This window comes from Aythya fuligula, chromosome 1 (assembly GCF_009819795.1).
Source record: "Aythya fuligula isolate bAytFul2 chromosome 1, bAytFul2.pri, whole genome shotgun sequence".
Lineage (NCBI taxonomy): Eukaryota > Metazoa > Chordata > Aves > Anseriformes > Anatidae > Aythya > Aythya fuligula.
Window position 1 is genome coordinate 64,814,653 of NC_045559.1, and position 21,783 is coordinate 64,836,435.

At 45.8% G+C, this 21,783-nt stretch overlaps 1 protein-coding gene across 1 annotated transcript in view; it reads right to left on the bottom strand.

Annotated features, from left to right (window-relative positions):
• CACNA2D4 (calcium voltage-gated channel auxiliary subunit alpha2delta 4) overlaps positions 1-21,783 on the bottom strand; it is a 112,329-nt gene that overhangs the window by 55,003 nt on the left and 35,543 nt on the right. Inside the window, exons 14-25 of the mRNA XM_032184094.1 lie at positions 21,334-21,411; positions 20,164-20,244; positions 17,982-18,056; positions 16,469-16,555; positions 13,061-13,132; positions 9,388-9,449; positions 8,831-8,898; positions 8,649-8,694; positions 7,069-7,166; positions 5,408-5,501; positions 4,448-4,543; positions 2,864-2,991 (exon numbers count right to left, since the gene is read on the bottom strand). Of these exons, the coding sequence (XP_032039985.1) occupies positions 2,864-2,991; positions 4,448-4,543; positions 5,408-5,501; positions 7,069-7,166; positions 8,649-8,694; positions 8,831-8,898; positions 9,388-9,449; positions 13,061-13,132; positions 16,469-16,555; positions 17,982-18,056; positions 20,164-20,244; positions 21,334-21,411 (985 nt within the window). The remainder of the gene's footprint in view (positions 1-2,863; positions 2,992-4,447; positions 4,544-5,407; positions 5,502-7,068; positions 7,167-8,648; positions 8,695-8,830; positions 8,899-9,387; positions 9,450-13,060; positions 13,133-16,468; positions 16,556-17,981; positions 18,057-20,163; positions 20,245-21,333; positions 21,412-21,783) is intronic.

Genomic DNA, 21,783 nt, shown 5'->3' on the forward strand with positions numbered 1-21,783 from the left:
CCTGAAGGATCCAAGAATCTGGAGGACTGCATCTTTCAAACCACATAAGCAACCTAAAAGGCTAATGACTTGACTTGTTTATCTCAGGAGAAAAGCAACATCCTTGGCATAAAATATAAAGGACTGGCCTCCTGCATTTTGGGCAGGCAGAACTCCTCTTGTGCTGGAAGACTGCTTTGCTTCATGCACCAGCTAAACTCTGTAGGCAAAGGAGAAGCAGGACAGGGAATTCTGACATTGATCCTTGCACAGCAAAGGCCAGGCTTATGCCCAGCTCTGTTGCCCAAGTCAGGCTGGCACTACAAACTGGAGACAGACGTGATACTCATGGGTACTTCCAGAGTGCACTCTGTTTTAAAAACAGTCTTCTGGGATAGATTCAGCTGCCTAAACTTTGTTATGCCCAAGGGCATCCCTTTTATCATTTAGCTGCTGCTTCATGTGTCCCTGTAGGTCCTGTGTCACATCTGCCAGCCCCACGCAGATCTTTTGGATCCAACAAGGCATTTAAAATAGCACGAATGGATGGATTTAAGCAACTGAACCCCACTTGCTGTCTTTGCTAGTACAGTTGTTTCAGCCTGCAATTGCCCATGTTACATTAAATAATAATAATACAGAAATGGAAAGCGATTAGATTAGCTTCAGCTGGAGCACCTCTTCTGAAACTGCCAGGGGACAGTTTGAAGGTCAGCACAATCAATTTAGCCTACAACTGACTACTTGCTTGCATGCTGTATGGAAAACTCTTGCTCAGCCGGATGGATCAGGTGTTCTTTCCTCTCCCAGAGCTACAGCATTTGTTACTGTTTTCCATTTCTGCCGTCATCACTCTTTTTGGTACCCAGCATGTCCTGAGCATGATTCAGTGGCTACTGCAGTTCAGCCTGGAGTCTCTTTTTTTTTTTTTTTTTGTTTGGACTGAAGCCAGATTAGCTTGCTCAAGGATGTCAGAACTAGTAAAGTCCTCGTGAAACAAATACCCAGCCAACTTATGCTCACATGCCTCGAGCCTGATCCTGCCTTTATGGTGAACCCCAAATTTCTTGCTCACCCCGAGGATGAGACAAATAAGCAACATGCTCATATTGTCCCTTAGAAAAACAAAGGAACAAACCCAGCACACACACACAAAAACTAACAAACATCACATGACACATCTGGACTGCATGAATAGTTTTATTTGACTTGCAGAGCTTTCCCTGCTGTCTTCTCTCTGGGACTTTTGGACACTGGAGGAGTGTACCCTGGATAAATTTTTCTGATGACCTGCAGCCATTCCCTGCTGTACTCCTCGCCAGTTCTTTGGTCTCTTCCCTCTTATGTGACAAGAAGAGTATTGGCAATGGACCCACCTGTCACACCGTGGGCATACACTGGCTCATGAGGAAAGCATGGAAGGGGTACTTTGGGATCTAATCAGCAAGAATTTCTTAAGAAATTGGGTGGCCTGTTCTGACCAACAGGTGAGGCACCTCTGCTTCTAAGGATGTCAAGCAAAGGGCTCAGAGTCTGCTCTGACATTGAAGCACAGTGGCTCAGAGGAACTGAATATTATTTCCAGGCGCTTCACAGCCATCTTGTATGATCTCATGAATCAGTCTAATCCCAGCTGCTCATGCCTAACGAGACTAATAATCTCCTGTACATTTTAGAGAATAAGGTCTTCAGGGGCAGGCATTACTTCTTATAAAGTGCCTGTAGGGTTTCCAGGCAAATGGGGTCCTGGACTTTATTGAAGTTCCTGACCAATAGCAATGTCATACAAAAAAGAGAGGCAGCTTCTATTCTGCCTTTATCCATGCAAAACTACCTGTAATGGCAAATAAAACCACATCAAGCCACAATCCCAGTGTTTAGCCAGCAGTAGTAGGGCCTACTAGGTTCTGGATAATAGCTGTCCTAGGGAGCCTCACAGGGTGTTCCTGCCTGTTTTTCTAAACCACACCGTATTCCAAAGAGCAAATGCTGTTGTGTGTAGGGGAGTAAAAGGTCTCTCCTGCCATGCCTCCTCCTCCTCCTCTTTCTTCACTTGCCATTTGAGGGAGATGTAAGGGTGCTGTGCAGAGAGAGAGGCTTGGGTGGAAGGTTTCAAGTCCTTTCTCTTCCCATCCCTCCCTCTTTACATCCTGGTTCATCTCCAACCTCCCAGTCTGGTTTTCTCGTTGCTGCTTGCTTTCCCACCCACCAGCCTCCCACCACCGTGCCACAAAAAGCTTTAACAGCTCAAGTGCCGAGCTCCCTGACAGAGACTGAGTGCTAGAGGCCAGGGAGGGCACAGAGGGGATTTCGCCTTTTGTGTAGGAGTCTCACAACAGGATTTTGTTTTGATTTTTTTTTTTTCCTTTCCAGGCTCTTCTGCTCTCTTCCAGCCTTTGAGGAAGCCCTGGCTGGCTCTGCAAGCTCACAGGAACCAACACCCTAAGCAAGAGACACTGAAAAGCCAATCTTTGCTTTTTCTCTTGTGTTTGAGCTCCTTTGCTAAGGAGGAGGTGCCATATTTTCGTAGCGTGATGGAAAGAACATAGGGCACCAACGAGACACCCTCACCAGGAGAAAACTATGGACAAGCACTCCTCCCTTGTCCCTAACAAACCCGTCCTGTCCTGTCATAGAAAGCGGTGATGGAAAAAAAAAGCCACCCTCTAAAGTCACTTCTTCCTGAGTCCCTGCTGACTCCTCATCAGTCCTGACTGTGACTCTGATGGTTCTGACTCTATGCCTCTATGAAGGGTATGCTGAATGCCTCAGTAATTCCTACTGTGCAAGAGTGGCAATAAAGGGTTTGGGATAAGCGTGGCATTGGAAGATATACATGAAAAACCTTTTTTCTTCTCTCCTCTCGTGTTCAGGCTGAGGTTACCTGCATCATCTTCCGAAACTATGCTGTAGATGAAGCTGCCGGGGGGATGCTCGGCTGCCCGGCGATACCACAGAGGGAAGTGGTCCATGGTGAAGATGCTCTCCTTGTCCTTCCGAGTCAGGAATTTCCTGCCAGCACAAACCAGAGAGCAGCTCTTCATACAGTGCATCCCCCCGGGGCTGGCCACCCCCTTGGAGCCACTTAGAGCACCTCAGCACCTGCGGGACACCCGCGGGCCCCATGTAACCCACAAAGGCAGGAGCCAAGCTCCGCGCTGGGAACCGCCACGTCCCCTCAGGCTCCCCGGGGGCCATTCGTGGCCCTCCGGCCGCCATTTTCTGCCGGCACCCCCGGGGCCATCGCGGCCGCCGCTCCGCCGCCGGCCGCCCGCCAGGTGCCGCTGTTGGCCCGGCCGAGGCCCTCGGCGCCGCCGCTCCGCCGCCGCCCCCACGGCGAGGGCACGGGGCAGGGCTGGGGGTGAAGGAGACGCTAAGGGCGCCTGAGCCTGCCTGGCCGACACGTCCCCGTGGTTTTCGGGCTCTCCTTTTGCTGTATGTTTTTTTTTGACAGAGCGCTAATTGCTCATTTATGCAGTGCCTTCCCGTCAGGAGATTCCGAAAGTGCCTCTCCTGTGACAGATCCCTCATTGAGGTGTAGTGACTGCGAGCGTTGAGAAGCACTGAACAACGCTGTGTGGGGTAGGGAGTCATCATGTTAGCTTCCTTTAGCAGGTGGTTTTTAATTCCTCGTCACCAGATCCTGGCTATGCTGAGTTATCCAAGACTTCCTCAGAAACTCGAGGACTGTGGCTGTCAGGGAGCGCATGTCAGGCACAACGGAGCTCCCCGCCTTGAATATCCAATTCGTATTTGGAGAACTGGGAGACAGCGAAACACCTGGCACAAAGCCGAGGACCACCGCCATCCTGTTTTGTTCCATCTGCTGGTGCTGCCTCTGCAGCCTGGCCTTTTTTTACAGAAGCTTGGACCAGCCTGCACGTTCAAACCTCAACTAAAATGAAAACTGTGCCCTTTCCACATCAAAAAACTCCTCTGAATGTGTACTTTTGCCTTGAGGGAGAGGACAAGAGAATGAATTGTATATGACAGATGTCAGTCACATCACTTAATGCATCACTGGAAGGCACTGGGATGCTATGATGGGAGCAGTGTAAGAGTCAGAACAGAATAAAACTGGGAGAGAGGAACTGAGACAGAAAGATCAAACCTAGCCAAGCTGGAACATCACCGGGGCACTGGAGTGCACAGCCTTTACACTGCAAAATGTTCCTGGGGGTATAGAGTAATTGTGGACATTTCCTCTCTAAGATAACTGAATTTGGGGCATAATCGAAGTTTTCCATTTTACAGTGAAATTAATGCACTTTGGGACAGTGTTTCAGGAAAAAATCAAACATAAAGGGCCCTTACCCTGCCTGCATAAATCAGCACCCATCCCACCAGGGTCTTGCTCCTTTACTTTCTATTTCTGCATCCCCAAATAAATTTCTAAGCCTGGTGTTAATTTCATGGTGCCCTTTCAGAGACACTGAGAGAAATCCCTTAATGCAGAGTAGGGACTTACCTGTTGGAAAGTTTCTCAGAGCCCACATACAGAGCACTCCTCATGAGTCCAGCTCGAGTGCCCAGAAATGCCATCTCGACCCCTGCCTCAGTCTCCCTGTGGAACAGAAATATACGAGCAGAAGCAAACAGTTCTCAGAAGAGCCATCTTTCTGCCTGAGTGATGACCTTAGGCTTAGACCTGTGCCTAGGTTGACACCTTTGAAATTTGCTCATTGCATTCTTTTGAAAGGAGGATGTAAGCTGTTGTCTTCCTGCTAGCCCTGCTCTAGGCTGCCTGTACATAGGTTGAAGCGAGGGAAAAGGACTGCAGAGAGAGAATATCTGTCTCAAACAAGCACAGGATGGGCAGGGTAACAGACTGGCTCTGTAGATTGATTTGGATGTGTCTTGCTGGATTATCAAGGGCACAGATGGGAGAGCTACATGGTAGAGAGCCTGCTGCAGTGTGGTGGTATGGCACAACCTTAAAATAAGAGGTGTGTGTTGGTGTTGGCTGTTTAAGGGTGTGTGCACTGGTATCGGGGTATCCTAGCATGATTGCTCCTGGCTCAAGCTCCATCAGCAGCAGGGATACTGGTAACTGAAACAGGGACAAGAGTCCCATAGCCACACATCTGTGTAAGTTGCATGTTGTCTGCTGCTTTGTTCACTGAATCACTGCTGGCCTCCAGTGGAATTCAAACATGAATGGCATTAATATTCTGTTACCAAGAAAAACCTTCACCAAACTAAAGGCTTACGTGAAGAGGCCCAACCTGATGGAGTCCACTCCTGAGAAATGCTTTTTGAGCTATTTGTAAAGCTATTGAGCTAGTTCTAACAACCTTTTGAGCTATTTCTAAAATTTCTTACATACTTTGAAAGAATCTGTGACTCTTTCAGGCATTATGTAAGCCCATAGCATCTGGAAATGCAGGTTCAATGGTGTTTTACCCATATTTGCTTCTCATACACTTACAAGGACATATTGAGGGCTAGTGTTGTCCAGTAGGCTTCCATGGGTGCAGTGACCACGGCATCAAACAGCACTTCCTGGACCAGCTCCTCATCACCTAAGGAGGAAGGGGAACAAGAATCAGGAGAGGAAGACATATGCCCCTCTAGGTACCTTAGATATGGAGCATCTGCCTGGCCCAGGGCACTGGAGCTACATGGCACAAAAAGAGACCTCCCCTTGCAGGGCTGAGAACATGACCTGCCACCCTGATGGAGGGAAGCAAAAGAAGAGCTGTAACAGCTAAGATCATAACAGTGGTTCCCCTGCAAGCTCAGCGGAAGGATTTAGGATTGAAAGTGTTGGCAAATGAGAGGCTTTCAAATCAAGTTACTCATCAGACTCCAGCCTTCTTGATTGAACAGTCTATCTATAGCCATTGCCTCAGATCCCTGCCTTGACTTTTCTTCTGGGTGCCCCATAGTGAGGACACCAGCTACCCCGTTCCACTCAAGGAGCTTTCTTCAAAGCCCCTCGTGACTTCTTGATGGCCTCTACTCTGTTTACCTTTCTCGAGATACCATCCCGTGCTAAATGGCATACTCAAAACTCCCACTTACTCAACCTGCTTCTTTTCTATACCACCCTGTTCACCAGCAGATCTTTCCTTCCTCAGGCCCTGTATGCCTAGGATGTGTCCTAATCCTATTTCTTTTTCCCCACAGAACTTAAAATTTTCAAGGTCCTCTACTCAGCCCTCCCAAAACTTCCTTTCTCCTTCCTGTCTTCTTCAACTGCTACATCTCTTTTCAGCCTTTTCAAAGCTCAGCCAGGAGGGGTCTGTTCACATGGTATAATAGAAAAGCAATTATCGGATTACATTTGTTTTTAGTTTTAAGAGATCCAAATCCTTGTGTCAGAGGTTTCTGAAGCATTATACACAAAATCTTGGTTCAGCACTTGGCACGGCTAAGAAGGCTGAAGCCATGGAGAGTGAGGTGAGCCGAAGGACATCCTAAGGCTAAATTCCTGCAGGGAGCTCCCATGCACAGCTGCCCACCTCTGCCCCTCAACAGAGGTCCCACTCAGCTGCTCGCGTGCCTGTGCTTCACCTGGAGAGCGGACCTGCTGCAAGGGGTGAGGAGGGAGGATAATCATTCTGTAGCATTTTTTTTTTCCCCCCAAAAAAATCAATTACTGATCATCTTTGGAAAACAGAATTAATAACCTTTTTCTGAAAGACTCCATCTGTCTACACGGCGCAGTGCAGCCCACGGAGGATGCTAGCTGGGGCCCTGGGGAGCAGGATAGTGACGGCAGCTTTCTGGCTCCTCCTGCCAGCCTCTAGCCCAGCTGGTCGGTCTGTCTCAAGCATGGTGTGCAGCCCCCCCCACACCCCAATCAAGCCTTTCGTCCATCACTATTTCCTGTGCTGAGACGTTCAGTGAAGTTAAGTTATGTGACAGCTTTGAAATTAAAAAAAAAAATCCTCTGCTGGAGACAAGGAGGTGGATCCTCACTCAGCTCATTTCCACCTGTGAATTCAGCTGGGCTAGAGTTCAGCCCTGCCTGTGGGAGCAGCTGCCAGGGGAGCTCAGTCTGACACCATCAGTTTCTCACAGTCCCCGCTTGCCCGTGAGGTTACAGAAAACCCCAGCAGGGCCCTTCTGATGGCCAGGACTCACATTCTAGGTCAGGTTCCTCTCCTGTGAGGAAACGGATCACAGCCTCCAGCTGGCTGAGCTTACGGTGGTCGGGATCGATGTCCGTGATGCAGTAAATCCTGGTGGGGAGGGAGAAGAAGCCCCAAAGGGCAAAAAGAATCACAGTCAGACAAACACTCCACGACAATAACAACTGCAAACAAAAATACAGTGAGAAAGCTTGGGCTGCAAAGATTTTGCTGTAGCTGCATGCCACGGCCACACAAAGCCTAACAATGTGGCTCTGAGTCAACCCTACCAATAAAACCAAACATTAATTAATGTGACTGCTGCACTTAGTAGGGCTGCTGGTGTGTCCTCCAGCTGAAGTTCACAATGCAGTGTGGTTAGCAGTCCCAAATCCTTCCTGCAAGGTCATTTATATTATACGCCGAGTAGTGTGTGTACCTGTGTATCTCTACACAATTAACGTGATGGAGAGACCTGAAAAGCAGGGGGCTGCATGCAGTGTGAGTAACATTGATTTGGGAGTGGAAAAAAGGAGGCAGAGAAGCCATGTGAGATGAGGAATGAGCTTGCAGTGTGATATGGTGTCAGCAAAAGCTTTCCCAATGGTACACAGCTGTAGGACACAGTTCGGGGAGAAATGGGAGAATGTTTTTCAAGTGTGGGTCTCTGTATGATAAAATAAACCAGCCTTCTAATCCTGCTTCAGTTTTGACTGCTTCACTGTCAGGACAAGGGAGAGGAAGGGGTTATGAGAGAGAATTACATCTCATTAATGGACTGAAAGGAATGATTTATGAGCAAGGCCGAAGAGTAATGAATATGTAAAATGTGGTAAGCTGACACCCCAAGCTAGGAGTAGAAGAAGGAGAAGTCACTGCATGTGTCTCAAATGCTCTGCCTATGAAACTTGACAGTGTAATGAGAGGTGTGAAGGGCTGTGGGGCTTCTAGAATATAGTTATTTTGGCTTTGGTACAGGCTGGGTTCATGTGCCTGAGTGTAACTGAATGTTGGGTTCATGAAAATCCCAAACCTCACAGCAATAAATGGAAAGTGCCATGCTTTACCCTGTTTCATGTCCAAACCAAGCAAAACCATAAATTATGCATGCTCTTGAAACAGCGGTCATAAATCACCCCCACGTTCACTGGAAATTAGGTCTAGGTTCAGTTCAGAGGAATGCCAACCAAAAATAAGCTCGGATTTTAAAACATGGTTCAGTGTCTCGCTAACCTTGCTACAAAATGCACTGACAGGTCTGACATACTGCGGGTTTTGTAGCACAAATCAGGGCAACGCAAGGAAGAACAAAATGAGCTTGGGTACAGAAGACTGAGAATAAATCTCAGGAGATGTTTCCTGCTGGGGACATCCCAGGCCTTGGTGGGATCTCCCAAGGGTAGAGATGGAACTGAGTTCTGGAGGCACCGCTATCATACCCTGAGGCCATCAGCTCTTTCCAGGTGCAGTCCCTGAACAGCACAGCTTTTCCTCTGGGCCACGGAGTGTGGTGAACTCGAGCAAAGCTGCTGGGAACTTTGCCAGAAGCTCATGACAAAGTCCAGCGTCTTTGACACGATTTCCTCCACTTACCATTCATTCGCTAAAGACAGGTCTGGCTGGAGCAGGTCGTGCAAACCTGAAATCAGATCATACGCTGAGTATTCAATTAGGTAGCAGACAGAGATACAGGCTGGGAGGGAGAAGGGAAGCAGTAAGTTTCAGAACAGCTACCTTGTCCTTTGGGACAGCGGGGCTGTTCCAGAGCCACCTACCTTCCTCCACAGAAGTGTTCCCCAGCAGAATGTACTCCCCGTGCCCCCTGGACAGCACGACCCCCAGGCTGCAGGCAGGAGGAGAAACAGAGGGCTTGTCAGCAAGGTGGGGTGTAATCCCAAAACACGACACTGCATTCCCTGCAGTGATGACCCCTAAAGGTGTTAATTCCCTCCACAGCTATTAAAGAAAAGAACAGCATCGAAAGAGGATCGAGTGAGATCTGACTGCAGCACAGGAGGCTGAGGAACCTGTCTGTAGGGCTGTGAGACGTTTTTGGTGACAACATTTTTGGCCAAAGATGTAAAGTTCAAATCAACAATAACATGTATCAAATCTATGACAATTTCAAAACATTTTGGATGTGAAAAAAAAAAAAAGTTTAGCTAGATTTTTTTATCATTTTCAGTTTATGGGATTACGGGAACAAAGCAATCAGTTATTCACACTGCTCTACTCATGAGTCACGTTTTATGACCATTTTAAAGACCAATCTCCCACCCCTGATGGCAGGCTTCTGATGCATTGTACTGGTGATGTGTGAGCCCATGCTCACCTGAAGGGTGTGCCACTGATGTCCGTGAAGAAATAATCATTGGTGAGGAAGAGAACTCGCTTCTGGAATGAGAGCAGGAATGAGAGAGTGAGAGACCAGCTGACAGCCCAAGGTCATAGTGGTGATGGTGACCTGGGATCCACATCCCCAGGGTTAAGCAGAAGCAGGTGATCATCACCAACACTTTGCACCCCTCTAGGACTGTCCAGAGGCAGGGATGAACATGTGGTATTCAGCATATCCAGCAACTCGTGACTTTCAGGGTCGAGGCAGCCACCCTGTCTTTCCATCTAGGTCTCCAGTTCAACCTTTCTTTTCTCTAGAGGTGAGCTGGGAGGAGAGGCAGGATGGACACCCTACCCACTGCATCAGTGGGCAGCTGGGGACAGCTCTTGTCACTCCGTGGGAAATGCTGAGATTCCTGACACTTCCCTCCATGCCAAACGGGGACAAAACATTAACATATTCCAATTTTGTTAAAAAAACAACACCAACAAAAGAAACAATTTACATTTTCGAATGAAACAAAAGTGCTGATTCAAATCCAAGACATTTTGATTCACACAAAAATATTTGTTTCAGACTGACATTTCAACTCAAGACATTTCAGATTTTTGAAAGCTGCTTCAGAACCTCAGCTGCTTGCCAGACTGGCCTTTTCCTGTAGGAAAGTGTTGATTTCAGTGGAACTCTTTTCCAAAGGAGAAAAGTTGTTGGAAAATTTTTATTCAACCCTTATGGCAGTATATGAACCCTAATATGTTTAAAATCCCAGCCCCAGCCTGAAAACGAGGTGAGAGGATGTGTGTGGGAGACAGGGAGTGAATACAGAAAGCTCACTGTTCCCCGGGGAAAGCTGTACCTCCTCGGGCCGTGCAGCTGCAGAAGAGGCGCGATGCACAAAGGGCAAAGCCAGCGCCAGCTCCGCAGCGTGCCCTGAGTTAGTGCACATGGCAGATGGGGGAAGGAGATGGGGTTATTTTTTGGTGAGGAGGTGGCAGGCAGCTCAGCCCCTTCTCTCCCTTCTTTCTCCCTGCATGGCAAGTGCGTACTGCAACACAACTGGCGCAGCAGGGACTGAGGCTTGTGGGAGGCAGGCAGAGCTCTCTTTCTGCAGGATCGGGGAAAGCACAGCCTCCCCAGGACAGCTGTAGGCAGCACTGCTCACCCATGGGAAGGGGGAGCAGCAGAGCACCCCGGAGCCAAGCAGGGCCGAGGACAGCCAGGCAGGACTGCACCACATGTAGGTCAAGTGTCTGCATTGTGGCTGTTTGAGGCAATCACTCCTGACTAATGGCCTTATCACTGGTTTGCCACAGGCCTACCATTTGTCCCCTAGCAGAAAACAAAAGCAGGTTTTGCCACCAGATTTCTCCAATGACTGCCCTTTTGTCTTTGGACCTTATTTTCCCTTCTGTATCTCACTCCGCTCTCAATACCTCCCCGAGATCAACCCGTGGAATTTCTTTTAAGTGGCTGACAGAATAATTCCTATCCACTTCACTCAGCCCTTCTCTCTGCTGACTGCCTCATCCTCTCTGTTTGCAGGCTCTGTCAGCAATTTCTTTGTTTCGGCTGCTGCTCTGCTTCATCAGCTACCACAGCACTGGTGGGAATTGCTACGTTTTGCTTCGTGTCCCTGCTCCGCGCGTATTCAGATAATAGTAAAATGGTGACTTGCTCAGTTTCAGTCTCCTATTATGCTTCATAAAGCTTGCAGACTAAAACAGGTAATATCTCTTACCAAGGCCACTTTTTTTTTTTTTTTTTCCTGGGTAGGGGAACAGAAAGATATCCCTAAAATACTGAACTAAAAAGCCACCTTTGGATGACTCAGAAGGAATGTTATTGAGGGTGCACAGAGAAAAGGTGAGAAAAGAGGTTAAGTTAGAGCAATAAGCAATCTAGACTTACAAAGAATAGATCTTGCTGGAAAACCCTGATTGCTTTTCTGACAGCATAACAAAGATAATGGATGAAGGGAATAAAGGACATGCAATGTATTTGGGTTTATATAAAGCACTTGAAGCAGCTTTTCATGAAATTTTATTCTAAAGACTTAATTAATGTGGACTTAAATAAAATGTGAAGTGAACCAACTGCAGTACTGTAGCCAGAAAGAAGCAGTAAACAACAGTGCATCAGGAGAAAAAGATCTCTTGAGAGGAACAGACAGACTGTATCTTAGGAGCCTTTATGTACAGTGATCTGTAAGATAAAATAAATCACTGTTTCTCTGTGTACTGAGAAAAAGTTCCAACAACCCAAAATATTAGAAAGATGGGACAAAAAGAAGTGAGATTTGGGTTAAAAAAAAAAAAAAAAAAAAAAAAAAGGCAACTGGAAAAAATAGCTAAAAAACATGGAAACTGGGGGGTTGGAACTAGGTGATGGGGGATCAGAACCAGATATCTTTAAGATACCTTCCAACCAAGCCATTCTGTGATTCTGTGAACCAGAGGCAGTAATTCTGGGTCAACTGTGTGATGGCGAAAAATTTGAAGGGAGAGCAGAAAAGAAGTTTGGGGCTTCCTGTTCAGAAATATCCTACTGCAGAGAAACGAAGCTCTCTACAGAGCAACAGGGAAACTGTGCTCAAATAATTCAGTGAAGCTCTGGTACTTGTGTAAAAGAAATGATACAAGAGACAAAGGGAATAGAAGTAATTGCTGAACTGATTGGACTGAAACGTAAGTATTTCAAATGCAGCTGTTGGGGAAGGGCGAATCCATTGACAGTTGATAGTTATAAACACCAAAAATAGAGACAGATAATTTAGTTATAAGGTCTAGCCATACAACCATCCAGGGGAAACAGAGGGGTGTCTTCACTGGGAAAGAGCATAATCTCAGCAATGGCTGAGTGCTCGCTTTATTGGAATTGCATGGGAGCAGCTCAGCCAGCCTGATGGCTGAAAAAAAGCCTGTCTACAAAAGATGGAAAATTTTCCTCAAATTTGGAAGACTTCTGGGCAGTTAAACTTGCAGGACTCTGGAATACTTCCTAAGAGGAAATGATGGAAGCCAAATTCTTTGGGAGAATTAAATAAACCCGAATGAAAAAGTAGCAGTGAACCTAAATGTACAAGTCCATTTTGCTCTGATTCCAAGGCAAGATGTATAACCCTACATTAGAGCTGGTAGGGAACCTTCAGAAGTCTCCATTTCACTAGGAGTTTTCAGAAGATGCTTGTAAATATTTGCATAGAAATTTAATATCAGACTTGGATAAAGAAAATCTCATAATGACAGAGTGAAGAACTGTTTTCTTGAGTGCGTTTGGGTAAGGAAAGGGAGTCGAAAAAAAGCCTCCAAACCTCTTTCTGTCTAGATCAGCTCAACATGTCTTCCCCTCCTCTAAACTCTTGAAGATCTCCGATTCATTTCACAGCCCTATAAACAATGTACAAGACGATTTTTTGGCTTTGCCTGGACAGAGTAGGGAGCTGTGAGGCATTTCCAGCACCTTTGCACACACGGAATGCCGGTAGGTATAAAGAGCACTTCTAACGATGTTCTATTTTATGCCTTTAGCACATGTGTTATATATGCGGTGAAACAATAAAATCCTCACACTCTGAAATGCTGAGCATTAAAACCACATCCTTCATGGTTCTTCAGCATCCATTTCCCCTCCCTTCCCTCCACGTGACCCGAGCCTGATAATTTCTTACCCCCTTATCCACAGGGACCTTCACATCCATAGAGAGGTAGCCCGTTTCCCCATTGATCATGGCAGTTCTCAGCTGCAGAGGTGAACGAGATCAACATTAGCATCTCTAGGCAGAGCAGGACAGGAATTAATAGAGCTGCTTGACATTAATATACAGGGGCTGTGACAGGAAAGAGTGACTGTCATTTTTTTTTCTCTTCACAGCTTTCTTGCTTCTTTTAAACTGAAAACCTGTTCTCAGTGGTCAGGATCCTTGTTCAGTCGGTAACACGGAATAATAATGGCTTATGCTGAAAGCTTGTTGATATGTCTTTTGAGCTAAAGGAAAGGACCTGGAAGCTATGAAACTGACAGTCCACATTTCAGACTTCACCATTTGGCAGCCAGCAAGTCATTAGCACCGTGCTCCGAGAGCCTGAAAGAAGAGACACCTGAGAAACCCGCTGGCTCCCCCAGACCGAGTACAAAGCTCTTTGGCATCTTTTAAAACTGATTTATAAATTATAGGCTGCATTCAGCACCACTTCTGAGTTCAGCAAAGCAGCTGTTTAACACAGCAAAGCAAGGCTGTGTGATAGCCAGGGAGGCAGTGAGAAGACCACTTCATTCAATTCAGGTTCCAAAGGCAAAATGTAATTTTCACAGTGACTCCCAGCCTCTTGCAAGAAAGAGCCAGGGAATTTTTCCATAAGTGCAGAGGGTTTGACTTCAGGTCCAGCCTGCCAGAGCATATCAGCCTATTGCTTCAGCCTGGATAGAAAAAAAGGTGGGAAGTAGCTTATTCATTCACACAAATTGCTTCCGTACTCCCAGAGACAAGCTTCCATTCAGGTGCTGGCCAGACTCAACTGCAGTTGCTTTACAAGGCCACAGCTCTATTTATTATGGCTGTTTGATGTGGGTTATTTACAGACCTAGAATATAAAGCCTGTGTTTTCCAAGGCCCATGTCTTGGAAATCAAAACACGGCCTGGTTCTGTAACTCCTTTCTTGCTAAGAGAGTTTGACCTCCTGCCAGAGCCACGGCATGCTCTGTTCTGGCCTGAACAGCCTGCGGCAATTTCTCTGGGTTCTGGGTTTAGTTTGGTTATTGCTGTTTCATCCAGATCTTCTTGAATGCCAGCCATCTTTCCTTGCCCCATGAGGCAGTGGAGAAGTAAACCAGTGGATATGAGATCTCCTTGGATCTCCTCAGCTCCAGCGCCAGGCCTGTGCCCAGTGCTGAGGTGACAGTGTCTGTAGGTCAGTGGCACAGCCCAGGCTTGCTGCTTCTTCCTCGACAGCTTCTCCTGCATGGAGAACTCAATCAGCCACAGTCCTGGTGTCTGGGAGTCCCTGTAATGCTCAGTCCTCATTACACAGGGCACTGCTGGCAGTGGTTGGCCTTCACTTTGACAAATGTGTAGCCGAATTTGGATGGAGGGGTTGTTTGCTGCTGACTCCTTTCCCCTGTCTACTCATGTGGTTTCAAACCAGCACAGACATACGGTTTACCTGGGAGCTCTCATAACATCTAGGTGTTTGGCCACTCAGTCTTAACTTTCTTGCAGGCTAATTTCTTCTTCAGATGTTCTGTCAAGGCTGCAGAAACTTGTTTGGGTGGCAGCTTCCAGACTGCTGGGCAGGACCCCACAATCCCTGGTCCCTTCATGCTAAGAATAGCCCCGTGTAACTTTAAAAGCAACCCCAAACTTCCTTGCTGCCCATCTGCAAATAGCACTGTTGTACATGAATTTCTGTTTTACAGACAGTGCTGTGTTCCCTCCCTTTTTCTTTTCAGCAGCTGGCTGTATTACACATCATTAGCACTTGGGCATATTTTTCCAGTCTGATTTTGCTGCTTATCAGTGTTGCTGAGATTATACTGCAACTGATGTTGAGTCTGTCATTGATCTAATACCATAGCTGCAAATCTGAGTGTTGAAACGTTGGCATCTTTCTGCTGCAGTGGGTGTATCTTGAGAGACTCTCAACTTGCTGAAGTCACACTGCAGATATCAGTGACTGCAACCTTTCTTTCTTCTGGAAGATGCAGTACAGGAACACAAAGTGGCTTTGTTCTGTATGCCTCTTTTGATATATATTTTCACTCTGGATAGTTTTATTCTGATTGCCTAAGGGCAGAAACCTTACACTGCATCATATCTGCATTCAGGTATCAATGCTTTTTTTTTTTTTTTTTTTTTTTTTTTTTTTATAAATTTTGTTGTAAAATAGCAAACTGTAGAGAGGAATATCTCTAAAAGCGTCTTCAGTGGCAGAGACATTAGTAAACCCAGAAAAAGACATAGATAACCTGTCAAGTTCACTGCATGTAAAATCTCTTATTTTTGTCTTACTTTCCATGTCTCACACACAGTCCCGTTGTGTTTTCTTTCTCAGTCTGCCACCCTTCCACTTGCTGAGTTCTGCGGGTGAGACCCTTTCTGCTTGCCCTGTGCTTGCAGCAGTAGCTGCTGTAATCCTCTTGCTGGACACTTTGCTTGTCCCACCTGTTTATGTGGTATCTATAGCATCAGATCCCTTTATCTCAGCAGTCTCCCCTGTAATCCAGAAGCATGTGTCCCACAGCTAATTCTATCTTACTCCAAATTAATTTCTTACCATAGCATCTTAAGTAGCTATTCTCTCCTAATTCTTCTGAGTAAAAGAAAGCCAGCTACAGAGGAACCTTTCTGCCTTCTCGTTGTATCTGGGTACCCAGTTCTGAAACACTGCAACATGCAGCTGTTGGGGTGCACACTGTTTCTTGCTTACTACTTTTTAATAATTTTGCTTGAGAGAGTAAAAAAGGGATTTTCTAGCCATTTCCCTCTGTCTGCTATTGTTTTCACTGCTTCCAAAGATATGCAATAAGGTGTTTTCTGGAAAACTGTTTTTCTCAAGTGTTTATATTCCTTATGCTTTTTGTCTATTACCAGAAGTGACCGCAAAGCTTAGTCTCTTTTGGAACTGCACGTTCTTTCTTGCTGCAGATCTCATTAGTTGAGCGGTTTCAGCTCTATCTCACATACTACACAGATGGGCAACATCATGGGATGCCTCCATACTCCTGAGCTATTTTGGCTTTGTGTTAAGCTATGTGCAGAGGTGCAGCTGCCAGCACCAGCATGTGGGCCAGGTACAGACAGACCAGCTCCCTGGAGCATCCTCTGACTGCTTCTTTCCTCCTGCCAGCACTTTCTCTGCCTGTTCCATGGGAAGGAAAACGTGTACAGAGAAGGAAGGCAAGCATTTTGTAGGTAAGCATCATTCTTGTCCTCTTGTAGACTACCAGTCTCTCTTAGTCAAGGGCCAGTTCTGCACAGAAAAAACAGAAGTGCCCTTTCCCTCATCCTCACTCCATGCAGGCAACACAGTAACCGAAAGAAGGGGCTACAAAAGTCTAAATTCACTTTCTGATACTCACTATTTCATCCTGGTCTTCCCATTCCACTTCTGAGAGATCTACACTGTTGTAGTTTGGCTTAGGCTTCAGTTTCTTTCCTTCTTTATACTGGCATTTATTAAAAAAAAAAAAAAAAAAAAAAAAAAAAAAAAAAAAAAAAAGAGAGAGAGAGGATAAAATAGGGAAAACCACCCCAGTAAGTGGTAGATAACTTTTTAAACTAATCCTTTAAGAACTTAGTATTAATTTCTAATTTGAAAAATATGCATTTTTCAGTCTCATTTATTCTCTGACTGGGAAGCAGTGTTTGGGTGCAGGTACCTTCTCAGTCCCATGCCACATATCTCTTTATGCAAACAGTGCAAAGCTGGGAGAGTTCAAGTGGGAAAGGTTGTGTCAGGAGTAAGGGACAGGCAGGAACATAGGTGAACTCGCAGGTAAAAGCTACAGCCTGGTTTGCGAGAATATTCAGCTAAATAGATCAGTACAATATGCTTACCTCCAGGAAATATTTTTTTTTCCTCCACAGCTAAGAGTGTAATCCCATTAACACTATAATACCAGCAGGAGATCTTTCCTGATGGGAATTAAGCTTTAGCTTCGCTGACAAAAAAGTAGGCTTTTCACCTCAGGTTAACTGATGGAAGAGAGCTATTTCCCTCTAATCTTACTGGTGAAGAAAAAGGTGTGAAGTAGACTAAGAGAGGGCAATTTCAGGTGGAGGATAAAGCAACGACCTTGCCTAGCTTTGCTTTGCCTCATCCTGGCAACATGATGTGAAAGTTCTCCTCACATAGTGAAGTAACTACCCAAGTCTGAGGTCTCTCTGTGCAAAGCTGCCTTTATGAAGACAGCTGGTGTGAAGCCCTTGTGGTGGCAATTCCTCTTGCCAGTAACCACATTAACACCTATAAGCTGTGCGCATGGAGATTTGTGCAGACAGGCATGTGTATGAAACAGAAAACGTATTGCATGCCTGGGTAAGAAAGCCCGTAGTGTGTTTGCAGATATGTGCAGGCTGGAGTTCCAGGTGGCACCATGAAGGAGAAACATCCTTGTGTCCACTCTGAGCCTTAAGTAGTTGCAGCACACTGGTCCCTAACTTGTTTCTGACATCCCATGTTACCAGGATTTGTGTTACTCCACCTTGCTAGCCTCAAATTCCCCAAATTTCCAACGCTACAGCTGCTGGGCAGCTTTTAGTGGGGAGATACCCATGCTGAACCTTCCTGTAGGAGATGTGCGTGAGTGAGGTGATTTGGTTTTCCAGTGGAGCCTTGGATGCATACATATACATGTGCCCACAGTACAGCAAGTGCCCAGAAATACACCACCCACATACAGAGAAGACAGGCAGGGTACCTCCTGCTTCACACACGTGTATACATAATATGCACCTATGCATATGGCATTGATTTCTCTGGCCCTCATATTCCTAGGGCCCATATATCAATAAAACATGAGAAATCAGGATCGTCCCTGAAAGCTGGTGTTCCCAAGTCAGCAAGGATTTCCAATTTACTGTTATACGTACCAGAGGGCGGAGGTCTGGGTGAGAAAGGATGTAGCCGTTGTTGGTGTTCAGAAAGGCGTAGCCGTGGACACCCAGCTGGAGGAAGAGAATAATTAGCTCTGTTTTAGCTAGAAGCACCGCTGTGTAGTGGCTGCTGCTGATACCCTGGCCCCATCAATATTCAACAGGATTTTCTTTTTAAAGATATCGACCAGCAGAAAACAGGCTCCATCCCAACCCTTTTATCCCTGCATTTCTGGCTGCTTGGAGAAGACTGGCTGTGCTCGGGTGCACACAGGTATGGGCAGGTAGCCCATCTCTGCACACAGGCAGGGAAAGACACCCTCTTAGAGCCTGACCAGCCTCCTTAGCAAATACCACCAAGAGATTTCCATGAGAGCAATTACTCAGATCAAACCCATACATAATACAAATTCCAGCTAAAGCCTGAATTGCTGAAAACCCATGGATAGTCTGTGCTTGCCAAAATATGAGGTGTCTCATGGAAAAAAAGAATGGTGAAGTTTTCTATCTTCAAAAAAACGTAGCAACTTTATATTCCTATAGAAACAATCCTGGAGGGATAACAACAGGGAAGCAGGGAGGTAAGTCTTTCACAGTCCGCCTGCACTTTTTTGGAGGGAATGAATTACATATCACACATATGCCAGATCAAAACTCTGGACTTTATATGAAACTTTTTTTTTTTTTTTTTTTGCAATCACATAGAGCTCAACTCAGCGTGGCAGAATGGATCCAAGGACTATGGCAAACTTCCTTGTTGGCCTATTAAAGATGAAATTTCCCAGCCCAATAAGTGGGATCATAAATGTATGAGCTCTCAAGGGCTTTGGAACCAGTCCTTTGTAGCACATATGCCAAAGGATTCAAGCTGAGAATATGAGGTTTATGAACCGGTCTGGAACTGAAAGAGCTTCTGGGAAGTCATGTCCTGCCTCTGATGTAAATAAATCCTTCAAATAATTTTCTCTTCTTCCATGGCACTACTTGGAGGAAAGGACAGTGTCCCTTCTTGGCTCAGAAGAAAACTTATTGTGACATATGGCTTTTGAGTGACACAGGGGAAGGAAGATGAAAAGGTATTACTAGTATTCTACAGAAAATAAACGTGTATAAGAATTGAAGCTCCTAGACAAGACTTCCCCAAACCTAAACCAGCTAGCTTTTGCCTGCTGAGCACTTGCACCCTGATGCTCTCGGTTGCTGGGTTGCCTGAAGGGCCATTTTCAGCAGCTACATGCAAATAGTCCGCAAATCCTGAATCCAGATCTGGAAGCACCGTGCAGATGCATAGCTTCTGACAGCACTTCCAGTCCTGCAGGTCTCTAGTGACCAGGTTTTGGACAACTGCCTAACTGGTTGCTGTTGTCTAATAGTTATTTAAGAGAAACTGAAAACTTGAAATGATGGCTCAAACTGCCTGATAACTTTGGCAATCCTCAGATATGCTTGGTCTCCTGGTATGGAGAAAGATTGAGCAAAAGGTCACTGCACACAACTAACAGCAGAAACCAAACTAAACAGTGCATCTCTGGGGTGTTTTCCTATGGATGAACATGAACATACATGTATATATATTAAGATATATTGATTACAGAGCTACAAGTAACTGTTGGACTAAATTCTGGACAGCAAATACACTGCCTAGGTACAGCAACAATGAGTGAGAGCCAACCTCCTGTATGCTGTCCTGCCAAGAAGTCTTCATGCTGATGTGGAGAAAAAGACCTTCTGATACGGCAGAACTGTTCGGTCTCTGAAATGAATTCAGTACTGTTTTTCTGCCAAGAATATTGACAGTGAAACTTGTTTATTTTTTGCCAGCTGGTATGGCAGCTGTTGTCCACTGGGAACTGGCTATAAAATATTACTTCTTCTGAGACAGGCTATCAGATCCATATCATCTCTGAAGGATCCAAGCTGGTGACCACAACGGTGCAAAGACTCCGTGACCAGTGGTGAATCCACTGGATCATCCAGTCCTTGTGTTTCTGAAACAGACTAAGCCTTTCTAGTGGTGAATGATTTCATATGTATTACATGCACCACCACATCCAACTGCTCCTGCTTTATGCTCATACTTCTTCCTACAGGAGGAGGAATGATTTTTCAGAATCATGCCTGTGGAAGAATGACTAGTGACTTTGCTGTGTACAATAAAATTGCCTTATCTCAGTCTTACCTTATACCGTGGAGCAAGTTTTAACAACTCTCTCAGGGGCACGTCAGAGCCCACCACACCCAGCAGTATGCCGTGAGATCTCTTGAAAACAAAGGAAAACCCATTTTCAGAAGCAAAACTTCAGTAGCGCTCTGCCTGAACACACACTGTTGCCTTCCTACTGACCTTTCTTGTGTTCTCTCTAAGCTTATGCACATTCATTCAAAGCCAAATAACATACTGTTTGTGGAGAGAAGTATTTCTACTACCCAATACTAGTCTGCATTTTTGGTAACGATTCAGAAGTAATATAAAATGTCTGGCAACAAGATTTGATGGCAAAAATCTGCATTCAGTGTGTGTAAATAACAAAAAGGACAAGGCAAGCATGCAAAGAAATTTAGCAAGCAATTGCTCACAGGACCTAGATGAAGACTTTATTCCTCATACAGCAATGGTGAGGTAGAAGATGCCATTTTAAAATGATGCTGAGAAGCTAGAAATGGTACAGAAAAGACTGTCTAAAGGGTTTCAAAATGCCCTTATCAAAGACACCAAATTTTTTCAACCTTTTTATCTTATCAAAAGAAAGACAGGTTTGACTGTATTGCAGTGTAGAAGATGCTTCCCAGGAGAAAATACCAAGGGCTATAGCGTTTTTAATCCATCAGAGAAAGTCATTATGATGGGAAAGTGAAGCCAGCCAGACTCAAAGTGGAATTTGGACACCAGTTTTTAACAGGGAGTGAGAAACCACAATGGAGAGCTCAAGGCTGGATGCCTTTCTTCAATGACACTTTTGCCAAACACAGGTTATTGGGCTCATGAAGGACTGTCTATATGAAATGTAGAGGTCTGCAATAAAATGTACAGACTAGACAAGGTAATGATCCCTTCCAGCCTGAAACTTTATGGGTCTGTGAATTAGGCTGGGTTTGAAAATGGAAGGGATAAAAACAGGGAGAAGTGTCATATTTAAGAGGTATTTGGAAGAAATAGCATTCAGAGGAAATGGCAGGCTATCATTTCAACAGACAAGTTATCATCTGCACATCCTGTCCAAAGTCTGCCATGGTCTCTGAAGGCCAGGTGGTCTGTCAGAGGTGCGCTGGCTCTAAAACCCAACAAAGGTCTGCTGCAGCCCTCCAGCTCTGCTGGCGGGAGGCAGAGCAAAGCCCACGTTGCACTCACCGTCTCGTTCTTCTTGCTGAAGACCGGCATAGCCACCGTTGTCATGAGCAACAGACTTTGAGCCTGAGATGCAAAGAGCTGCCACAGAACAAGGAGCTGTGTGTTAGCAGGTGCAATACGGCAGATAACCCGAATGAGAGGCGCTGGAATTCCCAGGGAGCCCAGATGTTGGGTACAAGCAGACACCTCCTCGCCTCCCACGCCCGTCCGAAAACAGATGGCAGCACTTTTCAGTACTCTGTATCCAAGAGGCTCGTGGGATGGATGCTTGCTTATGTGGGGTGATGAGGATGGGCTGAAAGCCAGCGAAATGTGTTGAGAACCTGTAGAAATGGTGGCACCACGTATACCCACCATGAGCAGGAGACATTAAAGAGCTGTTCTGAGGAGGAGACAGTAATGGGTGTGTAGACATGGGTGCTTATGCAACAAGTGTAAAAACCACCAACA